Source organism: Cervus canadensis, chromosome 2, assembly GCF_019320065.1.
Source record: "Cervus canadensis isolate Bull #8, Minnesota chromosome 2, ASM1932006v1, whole genome shotgun sequence".
Classification (NCBI taxonomy): domain Eukaryota; kingdom Metazoa; phylum Chordata; class Mammalia; order Artiodactyla; family Cervidae; genus Cervus; species Cervus canadensis.
This window is the reverse complement of record NC_057387.1, coordinates 39,707,587-39,734,919: the sequence shown is the minus strand read 5'-3', so window position 1 is coordinate 39,734,919 and position 27,333 is coordinate 39,707,587. Positions and strand designations below refer to the sequence as shown.

The 27,333-nt window shown below is 37.3% G+C and overlaps 1 protein-coding gene across 1 annotated transcript in view; it reads right to left on the bottom strand.

Annotated features, from left to right (window-relative positions):
* Positions 1-27,333, bottom strand: part of OLFM3 (olfactomedin 3) — a 203,157-nt gene that overhangs the window by 20,406 nt on the left and 155,418 nt on the right. The window contains exons 2-4 of the mRNA XM_043460505.1: positions 18,023-18,169; positions 8,196-8,351; positions 3,326-3,545 (exon numbers count right to left, since the gene is read on the bottom strand). Coding sequence (XP_043316440.1) covers positions 3,326-3,545; positions 8,196-8,351; positions 18,023-18,169 — 523 coding nt within the window. The remainder of the gene's footprint in view (positions 1-3,325; positions 3,546-8,195; positions 8,352-18,022; positions 18,170-27,333) is intronic.

Genomic DNA, 27,333 nt, shown 5'->3' with positions numbered 1-27,333 from the left:
AATACCATGTTTTCATGATTTTTCAGTTGTTCTTCATTACCTAGATATACTTTTGGTTCAATAAACTTTTTGTTGTAGTTTACTAAAAACTTGTTAACTAATTAATACGGTTTATTTGACACATTCTTTCAAACTTTGTGGTCCGTGGTGGGAAAGTAATAAAATGAGTCTTTCATATATATTGCTGATCACAGCAATATATATATTGCTGAGGCCTAAGGACACCATAGAGACATTTTCCATGTTTCAATAAGGAGAAATATGTTGATATTGTGTCTGCATAGATTAACCCTCTTTGTCCCAAATATAATTTTTAATATTGGGGGAGATTCTGTATCAGAAGTTATATGTGGATTAGAAAAAACAAGCTGGGGGTTGTGAAAGAGCTGAGAGGAATGTAGAATTACCTAACTGTAGTAGCCATTATTTCCAGCTAAGTAAACTCAGAGAGAGTATGTCAGAAGTAAAGTTCACTTCTAACATGGAGCAAATCCCAAGAGTTTTCTGTGTTAACCCTTTAAAAACATAACTTGGCACACTCCAAGGTGATGACTAGGTGTAGAACGTTTCTGTTGCTTTTCTTTGTTTTAGTAGAATCCATTTGTGCTAAGTAGCTGCCTGGACTTAGCATACAAAACCAGTGGCTTGGGTTTATTGTAAAATGGTAGGAATGACTGAGTGAATTGATATACAAGGTCTTTAATGGTTCACCAACAACAAATGGACCTCTTCCACATCAAACTGAAGCCCTACATAGACCAGTCCTATGTACTGTCATTTACAGAAAATCTTTACCCAGATGTTTTATGGGCTAATAAATAAGCATTTGGATACTTCTTTGAACCACTAAAGTAACTTAGATATTGCGAGCCCTCACACAATTCTTTATTTGGGATTTTTTTCTTGTTTGGTGCAGACATCATTTAGCAAGCTATAAAATCAGTCTCTACATAGAACTGAAAGTATTTCTTGATTAAAAAAAGAATAAAATATAACAGCAGAATTTATGTCAGTATTGTTTACCTATTTTCTATTAACAGTAAACTCCACAGTTTGAATTATAAAAGCAAACCATATAAAGGAGTTTTTAAGCGTTGTATTAAATGACTTTTCCCTTGCTTAGTCTTAGTCCTATGACATCTTTACACAAATATGTGGCTGAAGGAGATAATTTTTTTTTTGTAAGTAAAAGAGATTGTTCTGTTAGTTTTTGAAATACCTAATATTTACTCTGTTGAAAGTTTAGAAATTGTTATATGACTGCTTATAGAATTAATTTATTCAGCAAATTTTACTGAGTAATAAGTTTTTTAGGCGTTGAGAGATACAGTATTTAGAGTGAATATCATAGACACTGTACTTATTCTTGTGGAACAAAACTCTAACAAAAGAGTCATCCAATTACACACAAAATGATAACGAAACATGGAAAGTCCAATCATTGATGAGATATCAAGATTTGAAAGCACCTGGCCGGAATGCAGAGGGTATGGGGGAGGGCTGTGAAGAGTCTGGTGACATATAACATTTAAACTGAGACTTGCAAAATGAATAAGACTCTGTCACATGTGGCAAGTGAAAGTGTATTTACTGATAAAGAAAAGATAAACAGAGGAGAGAGTGTTTCAGGAAAAGGGACAAACCAAGCCTCAATATGGCCCTATGTTAGAATGTAGACCACATGTGAAACTGGGACATAGTGTGAAGGGGACAAAAAACAGGACCTAAAATGAGGATGTGGGCTTCCCAGGTGGTACCAGTGGTAAAGAACTCACCTGCTGGTGCAGGAGATGTAAGAATGATGGGTTTCGATCCCCTGGAGAAGGAGATAGCAGCCCACTCCAGTATTCTTGCCTGGAGAATCACATGGACAGAGGAGCCTGGCGGGCTGCAGTCCATGGGGTCACAAAGAGTTGGACATGACTGAAGTGACTTAGCAGCAGCAGGAGCAATGAGGATGTAGGGAGGACCACACATGAAGGGAATCCTATGCCTCAGGCCCTAGGATTGACTGTATCCTGGGGCATAAGAGATGCATAGGAGGTTTTAAATAGAGGAAAATAATTTCAGGTGGGTGGAGAAGAGCAAGTAGTGGAATCTACTCAAGTCATGACCTTAGGTGAAAAAGTATGGACCTTGCATGATGAGAAATAAGGAACTGAGGGTTACTGCACATGTGTTTACCCTTAGGGGTTTATGTTACTGCCTTCTGATTAATTTTGTTGGATCCTCTTGGAAATCCTGAGATGACTGCTGTAGGGCCTCCCATGTGGTTATTCCCCACTTTATTTTGAGATTGTGATTACTGAATGCAACATTTTGCAATTTAGCTGTTTTTTTTTTTTTTCATTTGGATTGCATCTGTAAAATAAGTAGTCTTTAAGATGTTCTTGTAAGTCATCCAAATTTTAAGTATTTACGTTTATTCTCTGAATGTTTCTTTATTAGAAATTCTTTTTTTTTCAAATTCTTCAGTCCTCTTCCCAGTTTATTTCATATTCTAGAAAAGTTTTTCTTTTCCTTGAAAGAACACTTTCTATGGTTATTGAGCACCCCCCTTCCAAATCCTATCATATCACATCAACAACTAAAACATTATTTCTAAATGGACTTACAACCCCTCCTTATTCAATTCATGGACCCTTATTTATTTCATATAAGTTACCAACTAGCCTCCTGATGACTTCAATTCAGTAATTAGCTTGTGCACGCAACAGAAAAGTTTGTAAACTCAGACCAGGTTGAACCACACATTTAGTAGTTAAGAGTTCGAGTCCACGACACAAGTCAAATGCTTGCTCCCTTATAGAGCAGTGAATATGCGTTTGAGTAGGTGCCTCCCTTTTATTTCTTGAGTGGATCAGAGCATCTGATGGCAGCTCTGCACAGTAGAAGAATGGTTGTCGTTTCCTTTAACATCGCTATTTCACATTTGTTCCCAGGGCAATATCCTTTTCCCCAGTCTCTAACTTCCTCCACTACCAGAAATGGCTTCCCTCTTCCCTTGGCCAGGCAGTGATTGATCATCACCTATCTTCTGTCTGAAATAAAACTTATTTTCATAGTGTAGCCGATAGAATTGCTATGTCGTCAGATCTCTTTATTTCAAGTCACCAAACAGTCACAGGGTGCTCTGAAAGTCAGGCAGCCGTTAATCAGAATGACCAGGAATGCTTAAGCCTTTAAGGAACACTTGCTTTACACTTAGAAAGCAGGCACTAGTTTCCCTATAATTAGGAATTCATGACTATTTGCAAAATGCAAGAAAGCAGTTTTCATTGAAACTACTTAAAAACACAACCTGGACCAATGGACCACTACTCACTTAGCTTCTTCATGCAGTCACGAAGTCTGGTTTCCAAGCTGAGCACCCTTTGATGTAGCTCCTCATAGTCATAGGCACCGATCTCCTCCTGAATTCCCGTGAGGACAGAGGACAGATTCCGGATTTCCTCCTTGAACTGGGTGATTAACTTGGCGTCTGTTTTGTACTGTTCTAGCACAGGAATCAAAGGCAGGAGCTCGTCCATCTTCTCTTTCAGCTCCTGTGAAAAACACCCAGTTGTTTCTGAGAGCCACTTAGCCAGATCAAGCAGCTACATTCTTCTTCATGATGCCACAGGAAGATTATTTTAAAAGGTTCACAATGCCTTGTTGACTTTTTATTGAAATTGGGTATTTCAGGAGCATGTAAGCGGCCACATGATCATTGATAGTAAATCCACTTATCTCACAATTCAGTACAAGAACATCTCTTTAAATGGTTACAAGATTTTCTATGCAATGAACTGATCCTTATCATAATGACAGAACTTCCTATGGTAGCAGTTAGGGGTTTATGTAAAATATTGCTTTCTGGTGACTTTTTATAAAGTGAACAATGCATTATTTAGTCAGGAATTATCAGTAGGGTCCATCTTTTAAATATGAATTATTATAAATAGGTCAAATACCCTGTTTAGCCAAGTCTATTTACCCATTAACTAATTATCAATAATATAAGGGTATTTATAGAAAATTTTGGATCCTGGAAGAGCCTTACACTAACAGAATTTTTCCAATTTTGGGATTGTTCTACTCCTCCCTTCTATTCCGCCCTCTTTTTAATATCCTTCTTAGCACAGCATCATTAGAAATGTAAGTTCGTAAAGTATAAAAAATCATGCAAAGCTTTACAAAGCTCAAAGAAATGTATGTTGCTGTTTACTGTTTTGAATTATTACTTATACTCTGACTTCATTTGCCTTAGCATAGGTAATTTAGAGCTCTTTATGTAGGGCAGAGTTGCTTATCAGTGTAGTGAATTAACTCTTTCAAGGACTAAGGTGGTCATGATTTATGTAATAAATGAGCACAGAGTTTTTTGAAATGGAAACACTGATTTTTGTCTAGAGAACAAGAAGTATACTTTGCCAATGCAGTTTTTCCCTCATTCTTATTTTAGGACTGGCCAGACCTACAGTTTCACTTTCAGTTTCTGGCCATGTCACCTTTTTTTTTTCCTTTCCTTTTAGTTGATGATGGTACCCAGTGAAAATATTTCATGAGTTTGATTCAGTTGTGAATTTATTACAAATTTTCTCATTTGTGGAAGACCTGGTACTGTTATGATCATTTGAGAATAAGCCATAGGTGCTGTCAGAAATCATGCTGTATGCTAACTAATTTAAGGAGCTGAAAATTGCATTTTACAGTTACATTTAGAAGATGTTATTACTGTCAGTGTGTTAAAATAACAAGAGCTCCCATTGTCACCTGATTTATGGACTTGTGTATCTTGTGGGGAAATTTCCATGTGTTCTGTATGATTGGAATTCTCAGCATTTATCTGTATGTCCATGTTGAGTGGGAGAGAACAGAGAGTCTTAATGATGAGAAACACTGGTAAAATCACAGTCAAAAGGCAGAGTTGCAGAGCTTTGCTCATTTAGTGTCTCATTTTGAAATAAACTTCTTAGTTTGAGCATTTTGTGCTGTCCCTAAAGGAAGACACAATTGCTTCATTAGAATTTTAATGAGAAGAGTTCTGATAGTATCTTTGCTGCACATTATAACAACTGTTTCAGTGATGAGTTTTACATTCTACTTATGGGTATATTGAAAAGAGAGCAATTCAGATGACATTTTTGTTGGTGTTTTATTTCCCCTAAGCTAAAATCTATATATAGATATGGGTAAAAGTGTTAGTCACTCAGCCATGTCTGACTCTTTATGACCCCATGGACTGTAGCCCGTCAGTCTTCTTGTCTGTGGAATTCTCCAGGCAAGAATACTGGGGTGGGTTGCTATTCCTTTCTCCAGGGGATCTTTCTGACCCAGGGATCGAACCTATGTCTCCTGCATTACAGGCAGATTCTTTACCGTCTGAGTCACCAGGGTATATGTATATGAATTTTGGAATCTTTTCAAAAATTTATAATTCAATTATTGGCAGTCAGTTCTAACTCAGGGCAATTGTCAGAGAGCAATGGAAAGTCTAACTAATGTACATATCAGATACTTAAAGTAGAGTAACACAGATCTGTGTGCTTAATAATCCTTTCTAGAATTTCACATTCTACTACTACTCTTATAGCAAAGAGTATAGCTAGATTATCTTACCCAACCAAGATCTCTTCATAGAAGAATGACAGTCTCAAGTATGATATCTGAGACAAGTTTTTTTTAATCATAAAGGATATGGAAGATATAACCTACTTAGATTTTTTGGCAAGTTGAAGATGGTGTGCTACAGGAGGATTTTCTTCCAATGTAAAAGTATTAAATGGTAACTTACTTTTGGAATGTGCTGTTTCTTCTCCTCAAATATGGTAGCTAAGCAGTTAGAGCCAAATCTATGGTAGGACTTGGTGAATAAACACATTCAGCAAGTATATATTGAGCATTTAATTATTATATTTAATTGAGAGAACGATGGTTTACTTGGAGAGGCAATGTAGCATTGGTTTAAAGCGGTTTAACTTGGGAGTTGGACTCTGATACATATTAGATATACGATCCTAGATGATTGCATAATTTCTTTGTACATGAATTTCTTCATCTGAATGATGGGAATAAACATAGTGTCTACCTTGCAAGATTGTTGTGAGGATTAAAGTAGTTAATATATAATATATTTAAAGCTATTGAAACTATATGTTGAATACATGTAATTCTTCAGAAAAAATGATGGTATTATCATTATTGCTACATGGATTTTGACACACAAGTTCGGTACATACATGGATTACATGAACTAGGAAAATCAAAATCATTATGCCCTATGATGCTGCCTGAAAATTAAGTTTTCTTATTGGCAGCTTGTCTGCTGCTAGACACACTTATAGAATAGGCAGTTCTCTCTCTCTCTTTTTTTTTCTCTCAGCCTTGTACCTTTTTGTTTCTTTGTCTCCTCTCTTCTCCCAAAAGTTCCCATAGATGCACGTACATCATCATGTGTCACCAACTCTGCCAGCCCTGGTCCTGCAAGCAGTCCTTTGGCATGAGTTCTATACTCTCCATCTAACCTTGAATGATTTTCACTTTGAGCCAGAAACTGAGTTCCTCTCCTTCTGTCCCTCTTCCTCTCTGGGAATGCTCCCTAGGCGCTGTGAGAGCTGGCTTGTCATTTCCTACTTAGTTGATGGCTGCAGCGACAGGCTCACTGTATTGCTGTACACCCTAATCTTGAATACTGAAAATTGACATAGAAAATCTTTTGGTTTTCTTGCTCTCCTGTGTAATCTAATATTTTCTGGGGAAGAAAGTGAGCACTAGTCCAAAACCATTTTCTTGATTATTGGTAAATCTTTCCCTGCAAGGATTTTTGATAATCCTTCCCCTGAAGTTGTCTAAACAAAATTAATAACTCCTCCCTTTGTGCTGTTAAGTAATGTTTATGCCTCTTTTTACTGTCAGTTTGACCAGTTTGTTAGTTCTCTTTCACAGAAGAGAGTTAATGCATTATATACCCAGCAGAGGGCCCAACACTGCTGTGTACACACTATGTGCTCAATAAATATTGGTTAAAATTAATTTATTTGCTTGTCAACCTTATATTCTTCTGTGTTTACCATTTCTCCATAAATTCTCTATCCTTCTAAGTTTGCTTATTCTCTCATTCGCAGTAATCTTTCTTTTCAATTTATTTTTATCTTCTAGGCCTTGCTCTAATTTGTTATAATTTCTTAACCTTCTGGCTTTGCTTGCTTCTCTTTAACCTCTAGATTCATCACGTTAGCCCCCTCTCTCATCAGGACCCTGAACTTTCTTACCCTCTTGTCCTTCTTTTGTATCTTTCTGATAAAACTTTAAAACTGGCTCTCTATTCAGGCTCCTGAGGAGCAATGAAGAAAATGACAAAACAGTGATAATTTCTGCCATATTAAACTGTCATGCAGAGACCCTATTTTGTGTCCCTGACTGTCTCCCTGCCAATCACAATTATGTGTGAAAAGCACTTCTGATGTTTGACCAAGAACTTGAATTCAGGCCCATTCCTTCAGCCTTAGCAGCGAATCTTCCTTCCTAATTGGCAGGGAAAGCAGAGGCTATTGTGTTTGTAAAATCTTAGTATGTTTTATAAACTATGTCCTGTGCCTTTGTCAGGCAGACTGTCTTTTTCATAGAAGATCAAATGGCATTATCATGGTCAGATTTTATTTCAATCTATGACAGTGTCATACATAGTTAATAAAAGTCCACATAGTGTGCTTAAAAGCACCATTTCTCCATTTTCAGTGTTTCTAGTCAATAAATAGCTTAAAAAATGAAAAAAAAAATTTTATTTGTATCAAATAGTGAAACCAACCCTCTTTTATGTGCTGTTAGTAATGGTATTATTGCTTCTTTTAATAATTTATATTCTCTATATTTCTCCTCATATTAACAAGGCATAAAATCATCAGAAAGTCTTTGACAAATTTAGTTATTAATTTTCCTAGATTTCCCATTGGCATGCACATTGAAATGCCTTTACATCTACCCATAATCTCCACCTAGCTCAAGGAGGGTGAGGTTGTTTTTATAGCAAGTTTTCTATGCATTCCAACCAGCTAATGGTCAGTTTCAGTGGAGAGATGATTGACATCCCCATTGAGTCTTGAACCTTACGTATATGGGCCAAGGCACAGTTATTTCTAGCTGAGTGTCACGGTGGCTGTCCATTGTATTCACTGTCTTATTTGCATTAATAAGACAGCTGAAGTCACACCTACTTGAAAATGCTTGGTCATTAGTGTCTTCCGATCATCTTCAATCTGCCGAAACTTGGCCTTCAGCCCTTTCATTTGTGTTTCCATTTTTAGGACGTATTGGAAGTCTCTTTGAGTTCTCAAGTTTAAGACTTCAATAGATTGGGACATATTCTGAACCTGTTAAACAAGAACACTGGCTGTACATTATTGTCTATACTATTGAGGTATATACAAAAAAACATCAGTTTTTTCTCACTAATAAAACTGGCAGTGCCAAATCCATAATTACATTTCCATAGGACATACTTTCAGAAGGGCAATTCTTCACAAGAAACATTCTAATAATGTAGCAAAAGAAAATTACAGCTAGGCAGGAAATAATAAAATGAACATTCTAGAATTAAAAATGATTAAATATAAATAAGAATTTGATATATCATAATAATAAATTAAAAAAATAGAATATTCATTCCAGGGCTTAGTAAGCTTATAATGGCTCAACCTGTTAAATGTTAAGATAAGTTGTTTCTGTCAGTACTAACTCTGACATCCTCAAAGTCTGGGATGCTGAGCAATTTTGGGTGGTAGTGAAGTGTCCCAACAGATCTAGAATGCATTTATTCCAATACAGTTACTTCAAGCTGCATGTGAAGTACTCCTAGGGGTGAGGCTGAATTGAACAAGATGAATGGTAGCAGGGCTGGGACACCTCCTAACTTGGAGAGGGTGCTGTTGAAGAGACCTGTGCCGTTCACCTGTAACTGTCACAACATTATAACTCCGCTATTCCCCAATACAAAATGAAAATTTTTAGAACATTACAGCATACTAACACATATATATGGAATTTAGAAAGGTGATAACGATAACCCTATATGCAAAACAGAAAAAGAGACACAGAAATACAGAACAGACTTTTGAACTTTGTGGGAGAATGTGAGGGTGGGATATTTCAAAAGAACAGCATGTATACTATCTATGGTGAAACAGATCACCAGCCCAGGTGGGATGCATGAGACAAGTGCTCTGGCCTGGTGCACTGGGAAGACCCAGAGGAATCGGGTGGAGAGGGAGGTGGGAGGGGGGATCGGGATTGGGAATACATGTAAATCCATGGCTGATTCATATCAATGTATGACAAAACCCACTGGAAAAAAAAAAAAAAAAAAATAAATAAATAAATAAAATTAAAAAAAAAATAAATAAATAAATAAAAAAAAAAGAAAATTTTTAAATGATGTACATCAAGATATGGAAGGATTAGAAGAATACATATTAGGTGGTTGATATTACTTTCCTGGTGGGTGGTGAGATGTGGGTGAGAAGAGAAGTAACAAAATAAATATTACAGAAAGATGTCCCTGGTAATTATTATATATAAATCCATCTGCATAGAATTATATTTTTACTTGCATAAATGAATACATGAAAGCATGGTCAAAAATGGTGGGATTTCAGATGAGTTTTGCTTCATTTGGACTTCCCTGGTAGCTCATCTGGTTAAGAATCTGCCTGCGATGCGGGAGACCTGGGTTCAATCCTGGGGTTAGGAAGATCCCCTGGAGAAGGGAACAGCTACCCACTCCAGTTTTCTGGCCTGAAGAATTCCATGGACTGTATAGTCCATGTGGTCGCAGAGTTAGACACAGCTGAGCAACTTTCACTTTCACTTGCTTCATCTAATATATTTTTATCTGTTATTCCATATGTTTTAAAATAAACATGTATTATTTATGTAACACATGAAAACTTATTTTCATTGTAAGACTTGAGAGTTACAAATAAGAAAGGGATGATTTGTTCAGAGACAAATTTCTGTCATCAGGTAAAGTCACAGAGCATAGTGGACCAGCTAGCTTTAAAGAGCCCATTGTTAATACATTTTTCAGATCTAGAATATTCAGAAAAGGCAGTGAATTCTTCTGCCATGGCTTGCCTCAGTTCCTCCACTACTTTTCCCCAAGAGGTCTTTTTTTTCTGTTTCTCTTTCTGCTGTTTTAATGGATAGTCCTGTCCTTTACCAATCCTGTCTTTCAGGACATACTACAGTCTCACTTATATTAACCTAATTGTGTAATGTGTGTGAGTGAGAAGCACAAAAGTGGCTGTCCTTCTGTAAATTCCATGAGGTTAGACGCTGTGTCTTATTTATACCTTTTATTCCCAAGACCTTACACAGAACCAGACATGGAATAATTGCTCAATAAATATCTATTGGGTAAAATTATCTTATTTATATCTATTGGGTAAAATTACCATAGCCTTGTCTAACTCCATGAAACTATGAGCCATGCCATGTAGGGCCACCCAAGACAGATGGGTCACATTGGAGAGTTCTGACAAAATAAATGTGGTACACTAGACAAGGGAATGGCAAACCACTTCAGTATTCTTGCCTTGAGAACCCCATGAACAGTATGAAAGGGCAAAAATATAGGACACTGAAAGATGAACTCCCTAGGTCAGTAGGTGCCCAATATGTTACTGGAGATCAGAGGAGAAATAACTCCAGAAAGAATGAAGGGATGGAGCCAAAGCAAAAAAAAAAAAAACACCCAGTTGTGGATGCTGGTGATGGAAGCAAGGCCTGATGCTATAAAGAGCAATGTTGCATAGGAACCTGGAATGTTAGGTCCATGAATCAAGGCAAATTGGAAGTGGTCAAACAGGAGATGGCAAGAGTGAATGTCGACATTCTAGGAATCAGCAAACTAAAATGGACTGGAATGGGTGAATTTAACTCAGATGACCATTATATCTACTACTGTGGGCCGGAATCCCTTAGAAGAAGTGGAGTAGCCATCATGATCAACAAAAGAGTCCGAAATGCAGTACTTGGATGCAATCTCAAAAATGACAGAATGATCTTTGTTCATTTCCAGGCAAACCATTCATTTTTTATCACAGTAATCCAAGCCTATGCCCCAACCAGTAACGCTGAAGAAGCTGAAGTTGAACGGCTCTATGAAGACCTACAAGACCTTGTAGAACTAACACCCAAAAAAGATGTCCTTTTCATTATAGGGGACTAGAATGCAAAAGTAGGAAGTCAAGAAACACCTGGAGTAACAGGCAAATTTGGCCTTAGAGTATGGAATGAGGCAGGGCAAAGGCTAGCAGAGTTTTGCTAAGAAAATGCACTGGTCATAGCAAACACCCTCTTCCAACAACACAAGAGAAGACTCTACACATGGACATCACCAGATGGTCAACACCAAAATCAGACTGATTATATTCTTTGCAGGCAAAGATGGAGAAGCTCTATACAGTCAGCAAAAACAAGACCGAGAGCTGACTGTGGCTCAGATCATGAACTCCTTATTGCCAAATTCAGACTTAAATTGAAGAAAGTGGGGAAAACCACTAGACCATTCAGGTATGACCTAAATCAAATCCCTTATGACTATACAGTGGAAGTGAGAAATAGACTTAAGGGACTAGATCTGACAGACAGAGTGCATGATGAACTATGGACGGAGGTTCATGACACTGTATAGGAGACAGGGATCATGACCATCCCCAAGAAAAAGAAATGCAAAATAAGCAAAATGGCTGTCTGAAGAGGCCTTACAAATAGCTGAGAAAAAGAAGTGAAAAGCAAAGGAGAAAAGGAATGATATACCCATTTGAAGGCAGAGTTCCAAAGAATAGCAAGGAGAGCTAAGAAAGCCTTCCTTAGTGATCAATGTGAAGAAATAGAGGAAAACAATTGAATGGGAAGGACTAGAGATCTCTTCTAGAAAACTAGAGATACCAAGGGAAAATTTCATGCAAAGATGGGCTCAATAAAGGACAGAAATGATATGGACTTAAGAGAAGCAGATGATATTAAGAAGTGGCAAGAATACACAGAATAACTGTACAAAAAAGATCTTCACGACCCAGATAATAACATGATGGTGTGATCACTCACCTAGAGCCAGACATCGTGGATTATGAAGTCAAGTGGGCCTTAGGAAGCATCACTACGAACAAAGCTAGTGGAGGTGATGAAATTCCATTTGAGCTCTTTCAAATCCTAAAAGATGATGCTGTGAAAGTGCTGCCCTCAATATGCCAGCAAGTTTGGAAAACTCAGCAGTGGCCACAGGACTGGAAAAGGTCAGTTTTCATTCCAATCCCAAAGGCAATGCCAACGAATACTCAAACTACCACACAATTGCACTCATCTCACATGCTAATAAAGTAATGCTCAAAATTCTGCAAGCCAGGCTTCAACAATACATGAACCATGAAATTCCAGATGTTCAAGCTGGTTTTAGAAAAGGCAGAGGAACCAGAGATCAAATTGTCAACATCCGCTGGATTATCAAAAAAGCAAGAGAGTTCCAGAAAAACATCTATTTCTGCTTTATTGACTATGCCAAAGCCTTTGACTGTGTGGATCACAATAAACTGTGGAAAATTCTGAAGGAGAGGGGAATACCAGACCACCTGACCTGCCTTTTGAGAAACCTGTATGCAGGTCAGGAAGCAACAGTTAGAACTGGACATGGAACAACAGACTGGTTTCAAATAGGAAAAGGATCATGTCAAAGTTGTTTTTATTCACCCCACTTATTTAACTTATATGCAGAGTTCATCATGAGAAACACTGGGCTGGAAGAAGCACAAGCTGGAATCAAGATTGCTGGGAGAAATATCAATAACCTCAGATATGCAGATGACACCACCCTAAAGGCAGAAAGTGAAGAGGAACTAAAGAGCCTCTTGATGAAAGTGAAAGAGGAGAGTGAAAAAGTTGGTATAAAGCTCAACATTCAGAAAACAAAGGTCATGGCATCTGGTCCCATGACTTCATGGCAAATAGATGGAGAAACAGTGGAAATAGTGGCAGACTTTATTTTGGGGGGCTCCAAAATGACTGCAGATGGTGACTGCAGTCATGTAATTAAAAGATGCTTACTCATTGGAAGAAAAGTTATGACCAACCTAGACAGCATATTAAAAAGCAGAGACATTACTTTGCCAACAAAGCTCTGTCTAGTCAAGACTATAGTTTTTCCAGTAGTCATGTATGGATGTGAGAGTTAGACTGTGAAGAAAGCTGAGCACTGAAGAATTGATCTTTTGAACTGTGGTGTTGGAGAAGACTCTTGAGAGTCCTTTGGGCTGCAAGGAGATCCAACCAGTCCATCCTAAAGGAAATCAGTCCTGGATAGTCATTGGAAGGACTGATGTTGAAGCTGAAACTCCAATATTTTGGCCACTTGATGTGAAGAGGTGACTCATTTGAAATGTCCCTGATACTGGAAAAGATTGAAGGTAGGAGGAGAAGGGGACAACAGACCATGTGGTGGTTGGATGGTATCACCGACTCAATGGGCATGAGTTTGAGTAAACTCTGGGTGTTGGTGATGGACAGGGAAGCCTGGCAGGCTGCTGTCCATGATGTCGCAAAGAGTTGGACATGACTGAGCAACTGAACTGAACTGAAAATTGTCTTTGGCTTTCAGTAGCAGTTAAAGGTAACAAGTTAATATTATAAGAAAAGTGTCTCCTGTCAGTGGTTAGGTTATAGTATTACCTGGCTCTGAAATATTTCTTAATTTACTATCATTCCTACATTCAGAAAGCTTTGTTTAAAAAAATCTTTGATTCAGCACAAAATTGCTGAGGCAACATTGGAAGCCTGGTGACTGCATGTTAGATAAATGCAGTGCTTTCAAAATAATTTTCAGCTCCCTTATGGTTAAGCACGAATGAAAAAAAGCCATTTGTGTTAAAGAAACACTCTACACATTTAAATATGGTATTTGTTTATGAAGACAGTCATCATTGCCATGGCCAGTATTCTCGTAGGATTTCTGTATACTTCGGCAGAGTCCACAGAGTTAGGGAAGATCCCCTGGAGGAGGGCATGGCAACCCACTCCAGTATTCCTGCCTAGAGAATGCCTGTGGACAGAGAAGTCTGGTGGGCATAGACCATGGGGTAGGAAAGAGTCGGACCTGACTGAGTAACTAAGTGCAGCAGATAGAGTTAGAAATGGATAGAAAAGTGAGATATCCTGGATAGTTAAAACAGTCTCTCTTTTATTTTGCCTCTAAGTTACCCTATGAAGTTGATTTTCAACTTTATTTGTGTTATGGGAAAATGTGCTGAGAGAATTTTTGCTGAGATTTAATTGTGACCTTCAATATTGCATAATCATGTATAATTATAAGAGCTACCTTTGGGGTATGACTAGAGATGGAATAGTCTAGTTGCGAACGATGGTTCTGGGCTGCCTTTTGCTTTTTCTGATGGCTGTACCTCAGACTGTTTACTTTCCTACTGGTCATGGAGACCTGCTGAGAATCAGTCTCCTGCTGAGACTCGAGACTGGACCCCCAGCATTACACATGTGGGAAGGAGACTTCCTCCTCTGTTAGTCTGCTTATCACTGATGTTCTGCCATTCAGCTGCCTACTCATGTCTCTCTCCACAGTGTAGCAAGCTTATTGTCCCCTTTCATTCATAGATTTTTAATTTTTTTAAAATTCTTTATTTATCCTGTTTCTTAGGATAAATGAAATGTCTGAGTCCTTTCCAAACTTAAACACAAATTAACTTAGATTTTCACCCTCATTTATAATTAATGTCCAACTCTTTGCAGACCCCATGGACTGCAGCTGGCCAGGCTCCTCTGTACATGGAATTCTCCAGGCAAGACTACTGGAATGGGTTGACGTTCCCTTCTTCAGGGGATTTTCCTGATCCAGGAATCAAAGCTGGGTCTTCCACTTTGCAGGCGGATTCTTTACTGTCTGAGCCACCAGAGAGGCAATAATTAGTGTAGTAGCTACTTAAAAAATTAATAATAATGCCCTACAGTTCAATATGCTTGGATAGCGTTAGGGTTAACACAACTAAACAGGGATTTCACTACTGTAGGTCTCCACAGAACCTTTAGTATTAAGTTCTGTGATGGAAATCTTCAAGAGTGATGTATCATGTACTGTTGTTTAAAATTATTTTATTGGAAGGATGTCACCAGCGTCCTGTTCCAAAAATCACATTTTAGGAAATATTGACCTAGACAATGGAGATATTTACAGAGTTGCTAAATAGCTGACAGACAAACATTTTTTAGGTGAAAAGTTTTAGCTGGGACACACTAAGGCCTGATGTAAAACCAATTGTAATCTTTCTGATATTTAGCAGGATAAATGTACTTGTTTAAAATATTTTACAGAATGTGTATTAAATAATTGTGGGTGCCACCAGTGGCATTTTGAATGACACTGGCATGGTGTTAGAAAATGCAAAGTTGATCTGGTATGGATTCACGGTCTACTGATTGAGTGATAATGATAAGGTTTTTAGCCTCAAAAAGCACCATTTTCCTTTTATGTAAACTTAGAAGGACATCTGTCTACTATGAAATTGGAATGGAGCAGATACAAATATAATAGATGGGAACTATTGTTATTAATATTATTCTTATTATAAGTATTACCTTATATGATTAAATCAATCCTTTGGTTAATAGTGAAATGGGCTGCTTAATGGTCATGCTTTTATTTGCTGTCTGGTACCTTGGATATTTGTAAAACTATGAAGTCAGCAGGGGCTTCCTTGGTGGCTCAGATAGTAAAGAATTTGCCTGCAATGCAGGAGGCCCAGTTTTAATCCGTGGGATGGGAAGATCCCCTGGAGAAGGAAATGGCAACACTCTAGGATTCTTGCCTGGAGAATCCCATGGACAGAGGAGCCTGGAAAGCTATAATCCTTGGGATCGCAAAGTGTCACAAAGAACTGACTGAGCCACTGACCCTTTCACTTTTTTAGAGAAGTCAGCAAGTGACTGGCTCAGTCTAAATAGAGAATGCTGATTTCAGATAATGCTTTCTTTGGGTCAGTACAGCAAACCAGTGATATTTACATTCTTCAGGCCACTGTGTATGGTGCACACAATTTACTATTTTTCTGTTGCCATAAAACTACCAAATGGTGAATTTGATAAACCTAACTTGGGGTGACCTTGATACTGTTAATAAATTTTGTCTTTTGTTATTTAGGTATTGATGAATTTTTAAAGACGTAATTTTCTAGAATTTCTTTAAAACTGTAAACAAATTGCCTATTGAATGGTGTGGTCATATAAATTTCAGTGATTGCTTTCAATCAGTTACCTTTAGTTGTACTCTTCTTGCCTCAATCGTGCTTCACAAATTTTAGGTTTTATCATAGCTCTGGAATACATTTCACTCTGGACATGTAGAGAGTATTTTCTACTTCCTGACTTTCCCAGTTTATTTGAATTTTTCAACTGATTTTTGAGGAAATGTCTATTTTTAGATGTGTGTATGCAATAATATACTGAAAATAGTAATAAAAATAAGACAATAATGTCTAAGAAAATGTTTCTCATCAAACTTGTAGAAAGAAGATATTTTTTGTGTGTAGAAAAGAAGATTGGAGTAGAAAGTAATCTAATAGAAAAGCAAAACTGGACTTAAAAGATTAAATCTTTTTACCAGCTTAATTAATTTCCTTAGTAACCAAACAATACTAAACTATATGTTTCAATTTTTTTCCCTAGATATAAAGAAAATCTAGATTGGAAAACAATACACAAGAATAATCATAGTTCATATGTCATGATTTCTAACAGTTGATAGCTGGAGTCATTAACTTGAATGACAGTTAAATTTGCTCTTGTCTGGGAGACAGATTTTGAAGGAACAGGGGAGACTGGATCTTGTTTAAAAAGAGTCTTAAGAAAAGAGAGCAAATAGATGATGATAACTCCAAGGGTAAGGGCATCAGAAAGACTAATCTCTGTATGAAAATATGAAAAAAAAAATCTTAAAATCTTAGGGCATCAATACACTTTCAAATAGTGTACACTGAGGAAAGTAAGAAAGTTAGTTTATTTATGTAGCAGTGGAAGAGAGTTACTGCAGCTTAAATTCATAAAATAGGAATGTCTGTATTAACAGATTCAGTGCTTTCATTTTTCTAGCTTCTCTGTTTTCTGTTAAAGCTTCCTATTTTGTGCCATAATTGTATAGATGATCATGGAAATGATGTTACACAGAATGAATTGTTGAGCATGATATCCTCTGAAAACACATACTACCTAATTTATCTTATTATCCCTGAAGGTATTTAAAATTCAAATATGTTGTCATCCTTCCATGAGTCTAGCCACTCCAGCTGTCCAACTATATTCAGGGACTGACACAGTGAAAGTCTGAATGAGAAAAATTGAAAAAACCACTCATTGTTGTTGTTTTTTTGTCCCTAAACTAAACATAAATAACCTTTCATGAGACGACTTTCATCTGTGAAAGAGAATAAATCAAGGGCATTCTGCTTTTGATTGTTATGGATCCAGCTTAAGTAAATTATATGGAGAGAATGCTCTTGAATGAAATTGAAGAACTTAATGTTCAAAGGAATGACTTAGAGGATGATGATAAATACTTAGAATTATTCATTATCTGTCCAGATAGCTTGCATATTGTATGCCATTATTTTTACTTCCTTGCAAGCTTGTTAATGAGATCCAAAAGTATGAGCTCAAAGAGTTTAGTGTGATCTTGAGAGTTGAGGCTAAATTTCTGACATAGGAATAAGGCTTTGTACTATTTTTTTTCTTAAGGAGAGATATTGAGAAACTGGATATTGAGAAATATGACGGAAATTAGTCTTACAGCAAGATTGGAAACAGTAAAAGTCATAAATAGAACAGTAGAAAAGGAATCTTGAGGTACTGCTTTCAAGGGAGGAAAACATTTATTTGAGAAGGGGGAAAAAATTGGAAGACCCCGCCTTACCCTAACCTGCTTTCCCATATTTCCTTTACAAAGAATGGTAGATTTCAGTAAGAATATTCACAGGGGACAGAGGACACCTACCTTTTCCAGCAGCTGGCGAAGCTGCCTGCTTTTGGCATCCCGGGAACACAGGTTTTGTTCTGGAGCAACCACTGTGCAAATGCATCGTCCGTCAGGATCCTGTGCTGAGCTATATACCTGCCACCCCTCTTTGGGGCTAATCTGAGTCTGAGGAAACCAACAGCAAACATACAAAACACACAGAGAGTTAAAGAGAGCATGGGTTTGTATAATTTTAAGCAAAGTATATTTTTATTTTTACAGTTTTTCTCTAAACAGTTTTCTCTAAAGTTAAAAGCAAGATTGAACAATTCAAGTAGGCAGCACATCTTCATTCACTTACAACTTCCTTTACAATGGACAGAAGGAGACTCTACCTTTTTTTTGGCTCCATATTATTCATTTTGATTGTGTATTATTGATTATTGATCCTACCCCACTCACTAATGCTGTCATATTTGGACATTTTAATGCAACTTTAGAAGTATCTGCTTAATACTTAGTCACATATCACCAGTCTTTCTGCATAAGATCTGTTAGTTTTTTTCAACACAAATGGTAATTAGTAGTATATATATATATTTTTCTGATTATTGTTCATGTGTAATCTTCTGAAGCAAAATTCTCTCCCAGAGAGCTTCCTATGTATTGAAGGGTCAATTATTAATAAAACTGGAAAGGTATCACATGAGAATATAGGGTAAAAATAATTAGACCAACATTGGTTCGCAAAGGATATAGAGTCTCAGAGGAGTTAAAGACAGTATTTTGGTAGAGGCCAAATTACTCTGGCAATATTGATCTTCCCAGATTACTTTTATGCACTTACCACCTGCCTCCCTAGAAGCTTATCTCAAAGTGATGTTTCTGTTCTACTGCAGTCTGCCTCCTATTTATGTTTCTAGTTTTACCCCCTGTATCTTCCTTTAAGAAACTTCTTTCCAGCCAAATTGCTCTTGGTGTGTCCTGAAAGCATGCCCACCTAGATTCACACCTTTGTATATTACTCATTTTGTTCTCCTACTTGAAACACCTCCCTAATAAACCTTCAGTTATTCAACCCTTATGGTTTCCCCTTGGGATTCCCTGGTGGTTCAGCTGGTAAAGAGTCTGCCTGCAATGCAGGAGAACTGGGTTTGATCCCTGGGTTGGGAAGATCCACTGGAGAAGGAAATGGCTGCCCACACTAGTATTCTTGCCTGGAAAATTTTATGAACTGTCTAGTCCGTGGGGTGGCAAAGAGTCAGACATGACTGAGTGACTTTCAGTTTCACTTTATGGTTTCCCTGGTGGCTTAGTGGTAAAGAATCCACCTGCAGTGCTAGAGACATTGGAGACATGGGTTCAGTCCCTCAGTCAGGAATATCTTCTAGAGGAGGAAATAGCAATCCACTCCAGTATTCTTGCTAGGAAAATCCCATGGACAGAAGACCCTGGCAGGTTATAGTCCTTGGGGGTCTCAAAGAGTTGGACAACTGAGCAGCTGAGAATCAGATATGGTTTCAGCCTCTTCTGAAAGATTGTCTGTACTATTCACTAGGCATTTAATATGCATTGTCTAGTAGAATTATCTGTCTTTCTTATGTCTTGTTTAAATAATTAGTCTATATCCACCTATGGGATATATTGACTATTTCCTGTCTGCTATATTAATTACATTCTATCAAGTACAAAAATAAGTAACTCATTTTTGCGTGGTTATTTTTCAGAATAGCTCTGCTTTGAGCATAGATTCTGCATTATCCAATCAGAAATTGTGGATGCCTTGATGCAGTGCTCAGAGAGGCACTTTTCCATTCCTCCAACTGCTGAGGGTATCAGTGGCTTGACTCTCAATTGAGTTCTCTTTGGGGTTTGCTGAGGCTGAGGAATACTGCCTGCTCAAGATTAGACCCTATTCCAAGGGACAGCTCACATGCATTGACTTGGAAGGATACAGTCAAGGATGCCAAGAATCAGGAATAATGATTATTCCCATTTCACAGAAGAGAAAGTTAGTTAACCTGCCTAAGAATGTGCAGCTTGTATGTAGTAGAGTTTCGTATGAAGCAAGAGTGGTACTGTTCAATAGATTGAGAGCCACATGGATAATTTTAAATTTTCTAGTGGGCAGGTTTAAAAAAATGAAAGGATATAAGTGAAATTAATTTTATTAATATATTTTATTTAACCCGATATATACAAATATTATTGTTTCAACATGTATAATCAATATAAAAATTATTCATGAGATATTTTACATTGTTTTTCCTCCTTTTTTGTACACTCTTTGAAATTGAGTGTGCATTTTACTCCCATGGCATACCTCAATTTGGACTAGGCACATGCCAGGAGCCACAATGGCTCCCTTACTAGACTGTATAGCTATATTGTCTTGCTGTTAATTCCAATGTTATGGCCATATTAATATGAGGCTGAACATCCAGATAATTATTCTTAAAGGTCAATCATATGGATACTGAAAAAACTACATAACAGGTGTTACATAGACAGACTATCCAGTTTGCATCTGAGTTTCTTTTTCCTGTGAAAATACCAGATAAATTGGTGGGCCTCTTTCTAGCTAAGCTCTGACTAACTTCTGCAACTGGGATTTGAAATTCTTCGGCTTTTCTTTGTCTTCTCCTCTATGTTTTCCAGGGAATCAACATAAAAGGAGGTATTTCTTAAATGATCAGGAGAAGAGAGAGATAAATTTTGTCTATAAAAGGAGGTATTTAAAGACTCAGGCTGAAGGGACTAGAACAAGGGAGGATAAGAGAAGGACTGAGGTGGGGTTAGAAACAAGGAGGTGAATGGTGACCAGCAGAGAACTATTTTGCATAATGGTTGGTGTAACTGCGCTGGTGTGTTTGCCTAAATGTATACTGAAATACTTTACATGGTGGGAAGCAGATTCTTAAGTGAACTCAGCCTGGCTCTGTCTTGGAATTTGCAGAACAGATATACTCTCTTATTCTCTCCCAGGCCATAGCTCATCACATACAATCAACCAACAGACAGATTTTTTTTTTCCCCCCAAGAGCTTTAGAGATAATCACTACAGGTTGCTTAAAGTCATTCCAACACCAATCATGCAGAGGCTATAAATTTTAAACTTATGAAACTCAGATGTCATAGTCCTTGTCCTTGGTCTATAATGAAAAGCAACTGATACCAAACCTACCTTTTAATCTCCTTTTTCAGATAATTCATAAAAGTATCCCGTGCTGCCATTTATTTCTGGGTGTTGGATTCATTACCATTTCTTTCTTTCTTTTTTTTTTTTTCCATTCCCCCTTACTCCTTCTTTCTAGCATTTATGCCTGACTATCTGGTTAGGATAGAAAAAATGTACTTAGAATTATATATGACTAGAATAGATAGGATCTTAAAGATAGTCTTTTTTCAATTAAAGAAGAAAAAATGCAAAGAGATTATCTACAGAATGGGGATAGGTACAGCTTAGCAGAGTACTTTTAATGATATAATTAAAGGTTTAAGCTGAGTGACTGTATGGAACACATATATCTTGACATAGGGCCTATAGTTTCAACTAAGCTGCTCTTGACATTGGACACAAATCTCAAATGTGTCAGAAAACTAAGGCTTCTCACTAGAATGTGTTTAGCTTTTGTATAAAGAAGGGGCGACCCAATTGTAATCCTAAAATATCTTTAACAGCAGTGCAAATACTGATTATTAAACCTGGCAGCATTAATATTGATGTTTGCTTGCCAGGTGTTTGGCTAACTAGTGAGGAGCTTATCACATCTGGGCAAGGTGTCAGTTGCTCTCTGGAATGAGGGAAGCATAAAAGGTGAGTAGAATTTGATGTTCATTTATCATTCTTCCTAAAGTGTCAGCTTAATAAAAATAGACTCTGGTCTTGTTTGTACATTCAATTGTCTTCTTCTAAGTATTATGGAAAAGAACCCTGGCCTTATCTATACAGAGTTAGTTTGAATGATCTCAACTTTGGCAGCTTACCGCTTTGGCAAGAAAAGGTAACTCAAAAGAGAAAAAAGCTGGTATAAAAGATGAGGGCTTGACAGTTGTGTGGGTTTGATAGAGATTTCTGTGTCAGGTTTAGTGATGAATGAAGGAAGCTTTGTGAGTAGCTGTAGTATTCTCATTTATGGCACCCATATTGGCATTGAAAAGAGGATAAAAATAAAACCAACTAAGACCTCAGGTAGAAAGTTATATTTAGATGGGTTTTAGATACCAGTGCAAAAAGACCTGCTCCCATTTTAACTTAAAAAAAAAATGATTCCTTAGATGTCAACATGAAACTCATGTAATAGTAATAGCAAACATTTATGGAGTTGACATAAATGTCAAACATTTATGACAGTTGGCAGTCATCAGTTGGCAGTTCACATGCATTACTGCCTTTGAATATCACAGTAACTCCATGGACCAGATGGTATTATTCTGCCCATTTTATAGGTGAGGAAACTGCGGATTTGAGACGGTAAGAAACTTGCTCAAGGTCATAATGGTGGTAATCAGCAGAGCTTGGATTTGCATACTTGCACAGTCTGGTATCAGAGTTTGAAAGTTTAACCACCACACTACACCACCAGTTGTCTGAAATTCCCTTTTTTGTTTGGTGAAGATGATCCTGATAGAATTTTCTGAACTCCCGAGGAGCTGACTGCTTGGACCTGGATGGTGCAGGGGGTTATTACTACCCAAAGCATTACTATGCACAGCGATTACTGATGCAGTTCTTTTTGAACCTTTTGTGTTAATTAGAAGAACTAAATGAACTATTTAGCAGTTTTTAACATTACAAAACTCATGAAATATTTAAGAATGCTCTAAAGAGGAGAATTAAAATGATAATTTTAACAATCGGATTTCAAGTTGGGGTTTTTTGTTTATAATTTGATTACAAACCTGTGCTTTATAAATATAGAGCTATTACTGCATGAGAAGCTCTCAGAACTTCAAGGGCTTTGTAACAGAAAAGAAAGATCCTGAAGACTGGGGTAAAAGTAAAAATATTGTATATTTCAGCATATTTTTCTTTTTATAAAATCCCTTCTCTTGTATTGGTTTCACTTCTTTTGAACCACCTATCCTTAGGAATAGGTATCATCTTATTATGAGGAAACTGAAATTCAAAGAACTTAGGCAATTTTGTTCCAAGTCACCCATTTAGTAAATGGCATATATGGGACTTACACCAGTTTTTCTCTAGTTTTCAGCCCAGAGCTATTTATGTTTATACCCTGCAGATAAGTGCCTTTGTCCATTCACCAATAGCTGAAAAAACTGCCTGTAGAGGAGCTGTACCCAGGCAGGTGGAGGGCATTATCCAATTTGTGGAAACAGGCGGCAGTTGGAACTCCACAGGAGTGGTTAGCAGTAGTCTTGACAGGACACGAGTGCAGGGGCAGGTGAAGGGACGGAATTCTGCTCCCTTGAAGAGGACAGAATCAACTAGTTGCACATTACTAGGTCTTACATTTTATGCTGAGTGCCTGGGCATTTCTTAAAAATACAGACTGAGGCAAAAATAATAAGGGCTTTAGCTACTAAAGGTGGTGTACAGGCAGGGGAAAATAAAGTAGAAAAAAATCTGTTTACTAAAACCTGTTTGATTTACAGTAGGAGATACCTGATGCATTAGAGGAGATACCTGATGAAAACTCCTTATAAATTTTCTGTCTGAGGATACGTTTGGTTTCGGATAATGAAATGTGGTTTAGCATGCTAATGGCTTTAGTTGTGGGGAGCAAAGAAATGTGAGGACAGAAATTGCAGAGATGCTGACAGACCACGCTAAAAGAAGCTGTGTTATGGAGGATGTGTTAATAAAGATGTCACTGCATTGCAGTTCTTTTCCCATTTCTTATGAGACTGGTTGGAACTGAAATAAGAAATGTATATTCTTCACTCAAGACAACCTCAGAGCTCTAAGAAAAACAACTACAAATACAGAACAAACAGTTAGACTGAAGGCATCATCAAAGTTAGGTTGGTTGATCATTTCTGCTCCTGTTCTGGAAATCACAATGACAGAGTTGGGAAAGACTTGCAAGTCGTATCTGGGACTCTTTCCACTCAGTGACACTTCTGTGTATTCTCCTTGTGTTTCCACTTAAACTCTGCATGATAGGAATTTCAGTTTTTCATAGGCAGCCCATTTCATTGGTGGAAACCTGAAGGACTGGATCTCTTTGTAATTTTCCCCTTTGGCCCTACTTTTTTAAGTACTTAAACAGGAATAAACCTACTCTCTTACCCACTTCACAATTCTACTCTACAAAGGCAATTATCACATTCTCTGTGTCTTTCAAAATTTACCATTCTGTTCTCTCATCCATCTCCTTAATGTGTTTAGTTGGTCTTTCACAAAATGGACATTGCCTAAGGATTTGGGGGAGTAAAATAGTGATACAAAACAGAGAAGTCCAATATTTTGGTCCAGAACTGAAAATAAAATTGGTGAGTTAAGAAAGTTGGAAAGCTTTGAGAGTTTGTGTTAGGGTAGTCTGTTCATTTTCCAGAACTTAAAGTGACTGACTTATTGAAGTAGTTATTTGTGAGGAGAAGCTATTTGAAAATGTAGCAAAACAAATCACTTATGCCCACAGGTCCCCTCGGGGCCTCTTCCCACCACAGCGGTGGGGCTGACTGAGAACAGCTGGTGTGAGCCGAATGTCCTCTGCTTGTCTAATTGCTCTTTACCAGGTTCTTCCTGGTGTGGAATCCACAGCATGGGGGATTTCTCAGAAGCTCAGCCTCAGGGGGAAGTTACTCTGCATCAGAGAGGTGTGCCAGAGGGAGCCTGAGCTTTTTCAGAGCCAAGGCTTTGCCTTTGCAGACACCAGCTCCTCCAAAGGCTGGAACAATTAGAAGGAAAAGAAAACAGGGCCAAAGAGAAGGATAAAGGCATGTTTCAAGATTCTAAGAGAAACAGAGAGAGAGCTTTTTCCCCTAATAAGGAGCTGTGTTTAACTTACTTACTAACAAAAATATCTTGGAAATTTAAAAACCTGTTTAAGCTTTTGAGCAATCAAATGTACACTACCTTTCTCAGAGGTACATGCCATAAAAAGGCTTAATTGTCTTTAATGATTAAAACTCTTTGTATCTTATTTTTGTTTTTTAAGGTCTTTTGGAACTACCATTTTAAAGAAAGACCATATCCATATTTGTGTAAATCTGCATTTTTTGCCATCTGTGCATCCCACAGACTCTCGTAAAACAAATTTTAAGACCTACACTATTTATTTATTTGAGCTGGTATCACCAACTCAATGGACAAGAGTTTGAGCAAACTCCAGGAAATAGAGAAGGACAGGGAAGCCAGGTGTGCTGGCATCATGGAGTCTCACAGAATTGGACATGACCGAGTGACCGAACATCTTTTATTTATTCATTCATTCATTCATTTGGGGGGGGGTGGTGTTTCAGGCTTATACAATTTGTACTGCCTAAAGTGAATATAGAGAGAGTTTGAGAAGGGCTGGACATCATAGCTCTGCTTACTAAAAAGGGAACTGTCTAATAACTTCCATCTAAAGAAAGTGGAGTCCAGTGTTATAGGAACCCACTTGAACTGGGTAGAGAGAATCTCATGTGGCACCAGGGTCCAGGAGGAGTAGGGAGAGCAGAGGTGTGTGAGATGACTTCCCTGGCCAGGACTGCAGTCAGGTGGCTTGCTTCCACCCTTGGCTCTGCCATTAACCAGAGAGGGGAACTCTTTTTAGTCATGTACACATTTAGGCTGCAAGTCAGTCTTCCCACTTGCAAAATAAGGAGGTTGGATTAGATCAGTCATATTTCCAGCTAAGCTCCTGAGAAAAGTTTTAAGGTTCTTATGGAGGTATTTTGATCAGGGAAGGGGCTTGATTATGTGGGGAGGGAACAGATGATAGAGGCCCAGTAAAGCCTCCCCCCATCATTTATTTTTTTGACCCATAACCTGTTTTATATATTAGATTTCCACTTCAAGATTCATTCAACAAATATTTATTCTGCATGTATTACATAAGATTTAATTTAAAAAAAAAAAAAAGAGGCACCACTGCCAAAAGTAGTGCAAAAATAACTGGCCTGGATAGTTTCTAAGATTTTTTCCAGCGTTAACATTTAATGATCTTAATCTAGGAAATATATATTCATTCATTTTTTACCATAGAATCCTAAGATATGAGCAATCATCTTGTATAGTTAAGGTGGAGAAAGCACTTCTGTAAAGTTTGCCACTTCTGTAAAACATGCACATAGGAACACATACACACTCACTCGCATACACTTTTGCAACCTGATTTCTCCATTCTAGTGAATACCATAGTGTAAACTTTTCTGAATTCTAGTTTGTTTTTGTCACTCAAAGCAAGATTCAGTTGTGTCAGAACATTTGTAGGCCATACCAATATTTTATATTTTTCAACCAAGATTGCTAATCAGAAAGTAAAGGAATGAATTTACTTTAAACTCATAAAAGAGTAAGAAATCCTAAAAGAATCATTTATGATTTTGGAAAGTTGATTCTCCTCCGTCAACAACAAATAGAAGATAACCAAACCAGTATCTATAGATGCAAAAATATATATGTATCAGAAGCAAGCTACCATGTTTGAAATATAATTTATTCGTGAATTGCTTCAATGGTTCATTTCTTGAAAGAGTTAATTCAAAAACTAAGTAGTTAAAAATCACCAGGTACTTGAACATTGAAGATACTTGGTTCGGTAAATATTAAATAGTTTACATTTCTTTGTTTTGCCATTGCTTATTGATGCCACATCAATAAACTTGTGTTATCTGCTTTCTTTATAACTACGAATAATCCCTTTTACATCCTTCCTGCCACACACATCATACAGGGAAGGAGGGCATTCTCAATCATGGAAACACTGAGGTAGCAGCAGTGACTGGAGGGAGGTAAAAATGTGAAAGCAGGTCACAGAGTGCCTCACATGTGCTCTGATGGTGCCCTGAGCACTGGGTGTAGCTGGAAAATTACGTAATTAATTTGATCTGACTCTACTCAGTTAATTATACATTGATTGATAGAGTTTATTAGTAGTAACTGCAAACAGGTCTTGAAGGTGAGTTGCTTTTTTTTTTTTTAAAGTATCTGACTTTTTCTGATCTGTTGGAGAAGTCCAATGGTAAAAACAGATAGAAAAAGTAAAGGACTCCAAATACTAATGATTTCTGTAATTTTTATTTACTAACACAGAAATTGTTTTTCTAGGATATTCCTTCTATTTTACTTTGTAACCTCCTATTTGACAGAACAATAGTTTTTATTTGAATCATTTTAGGGTATTGCTAACTCAACCATGTTTCATAAACTGAGAAAAGACATAAAATGACATAAAATG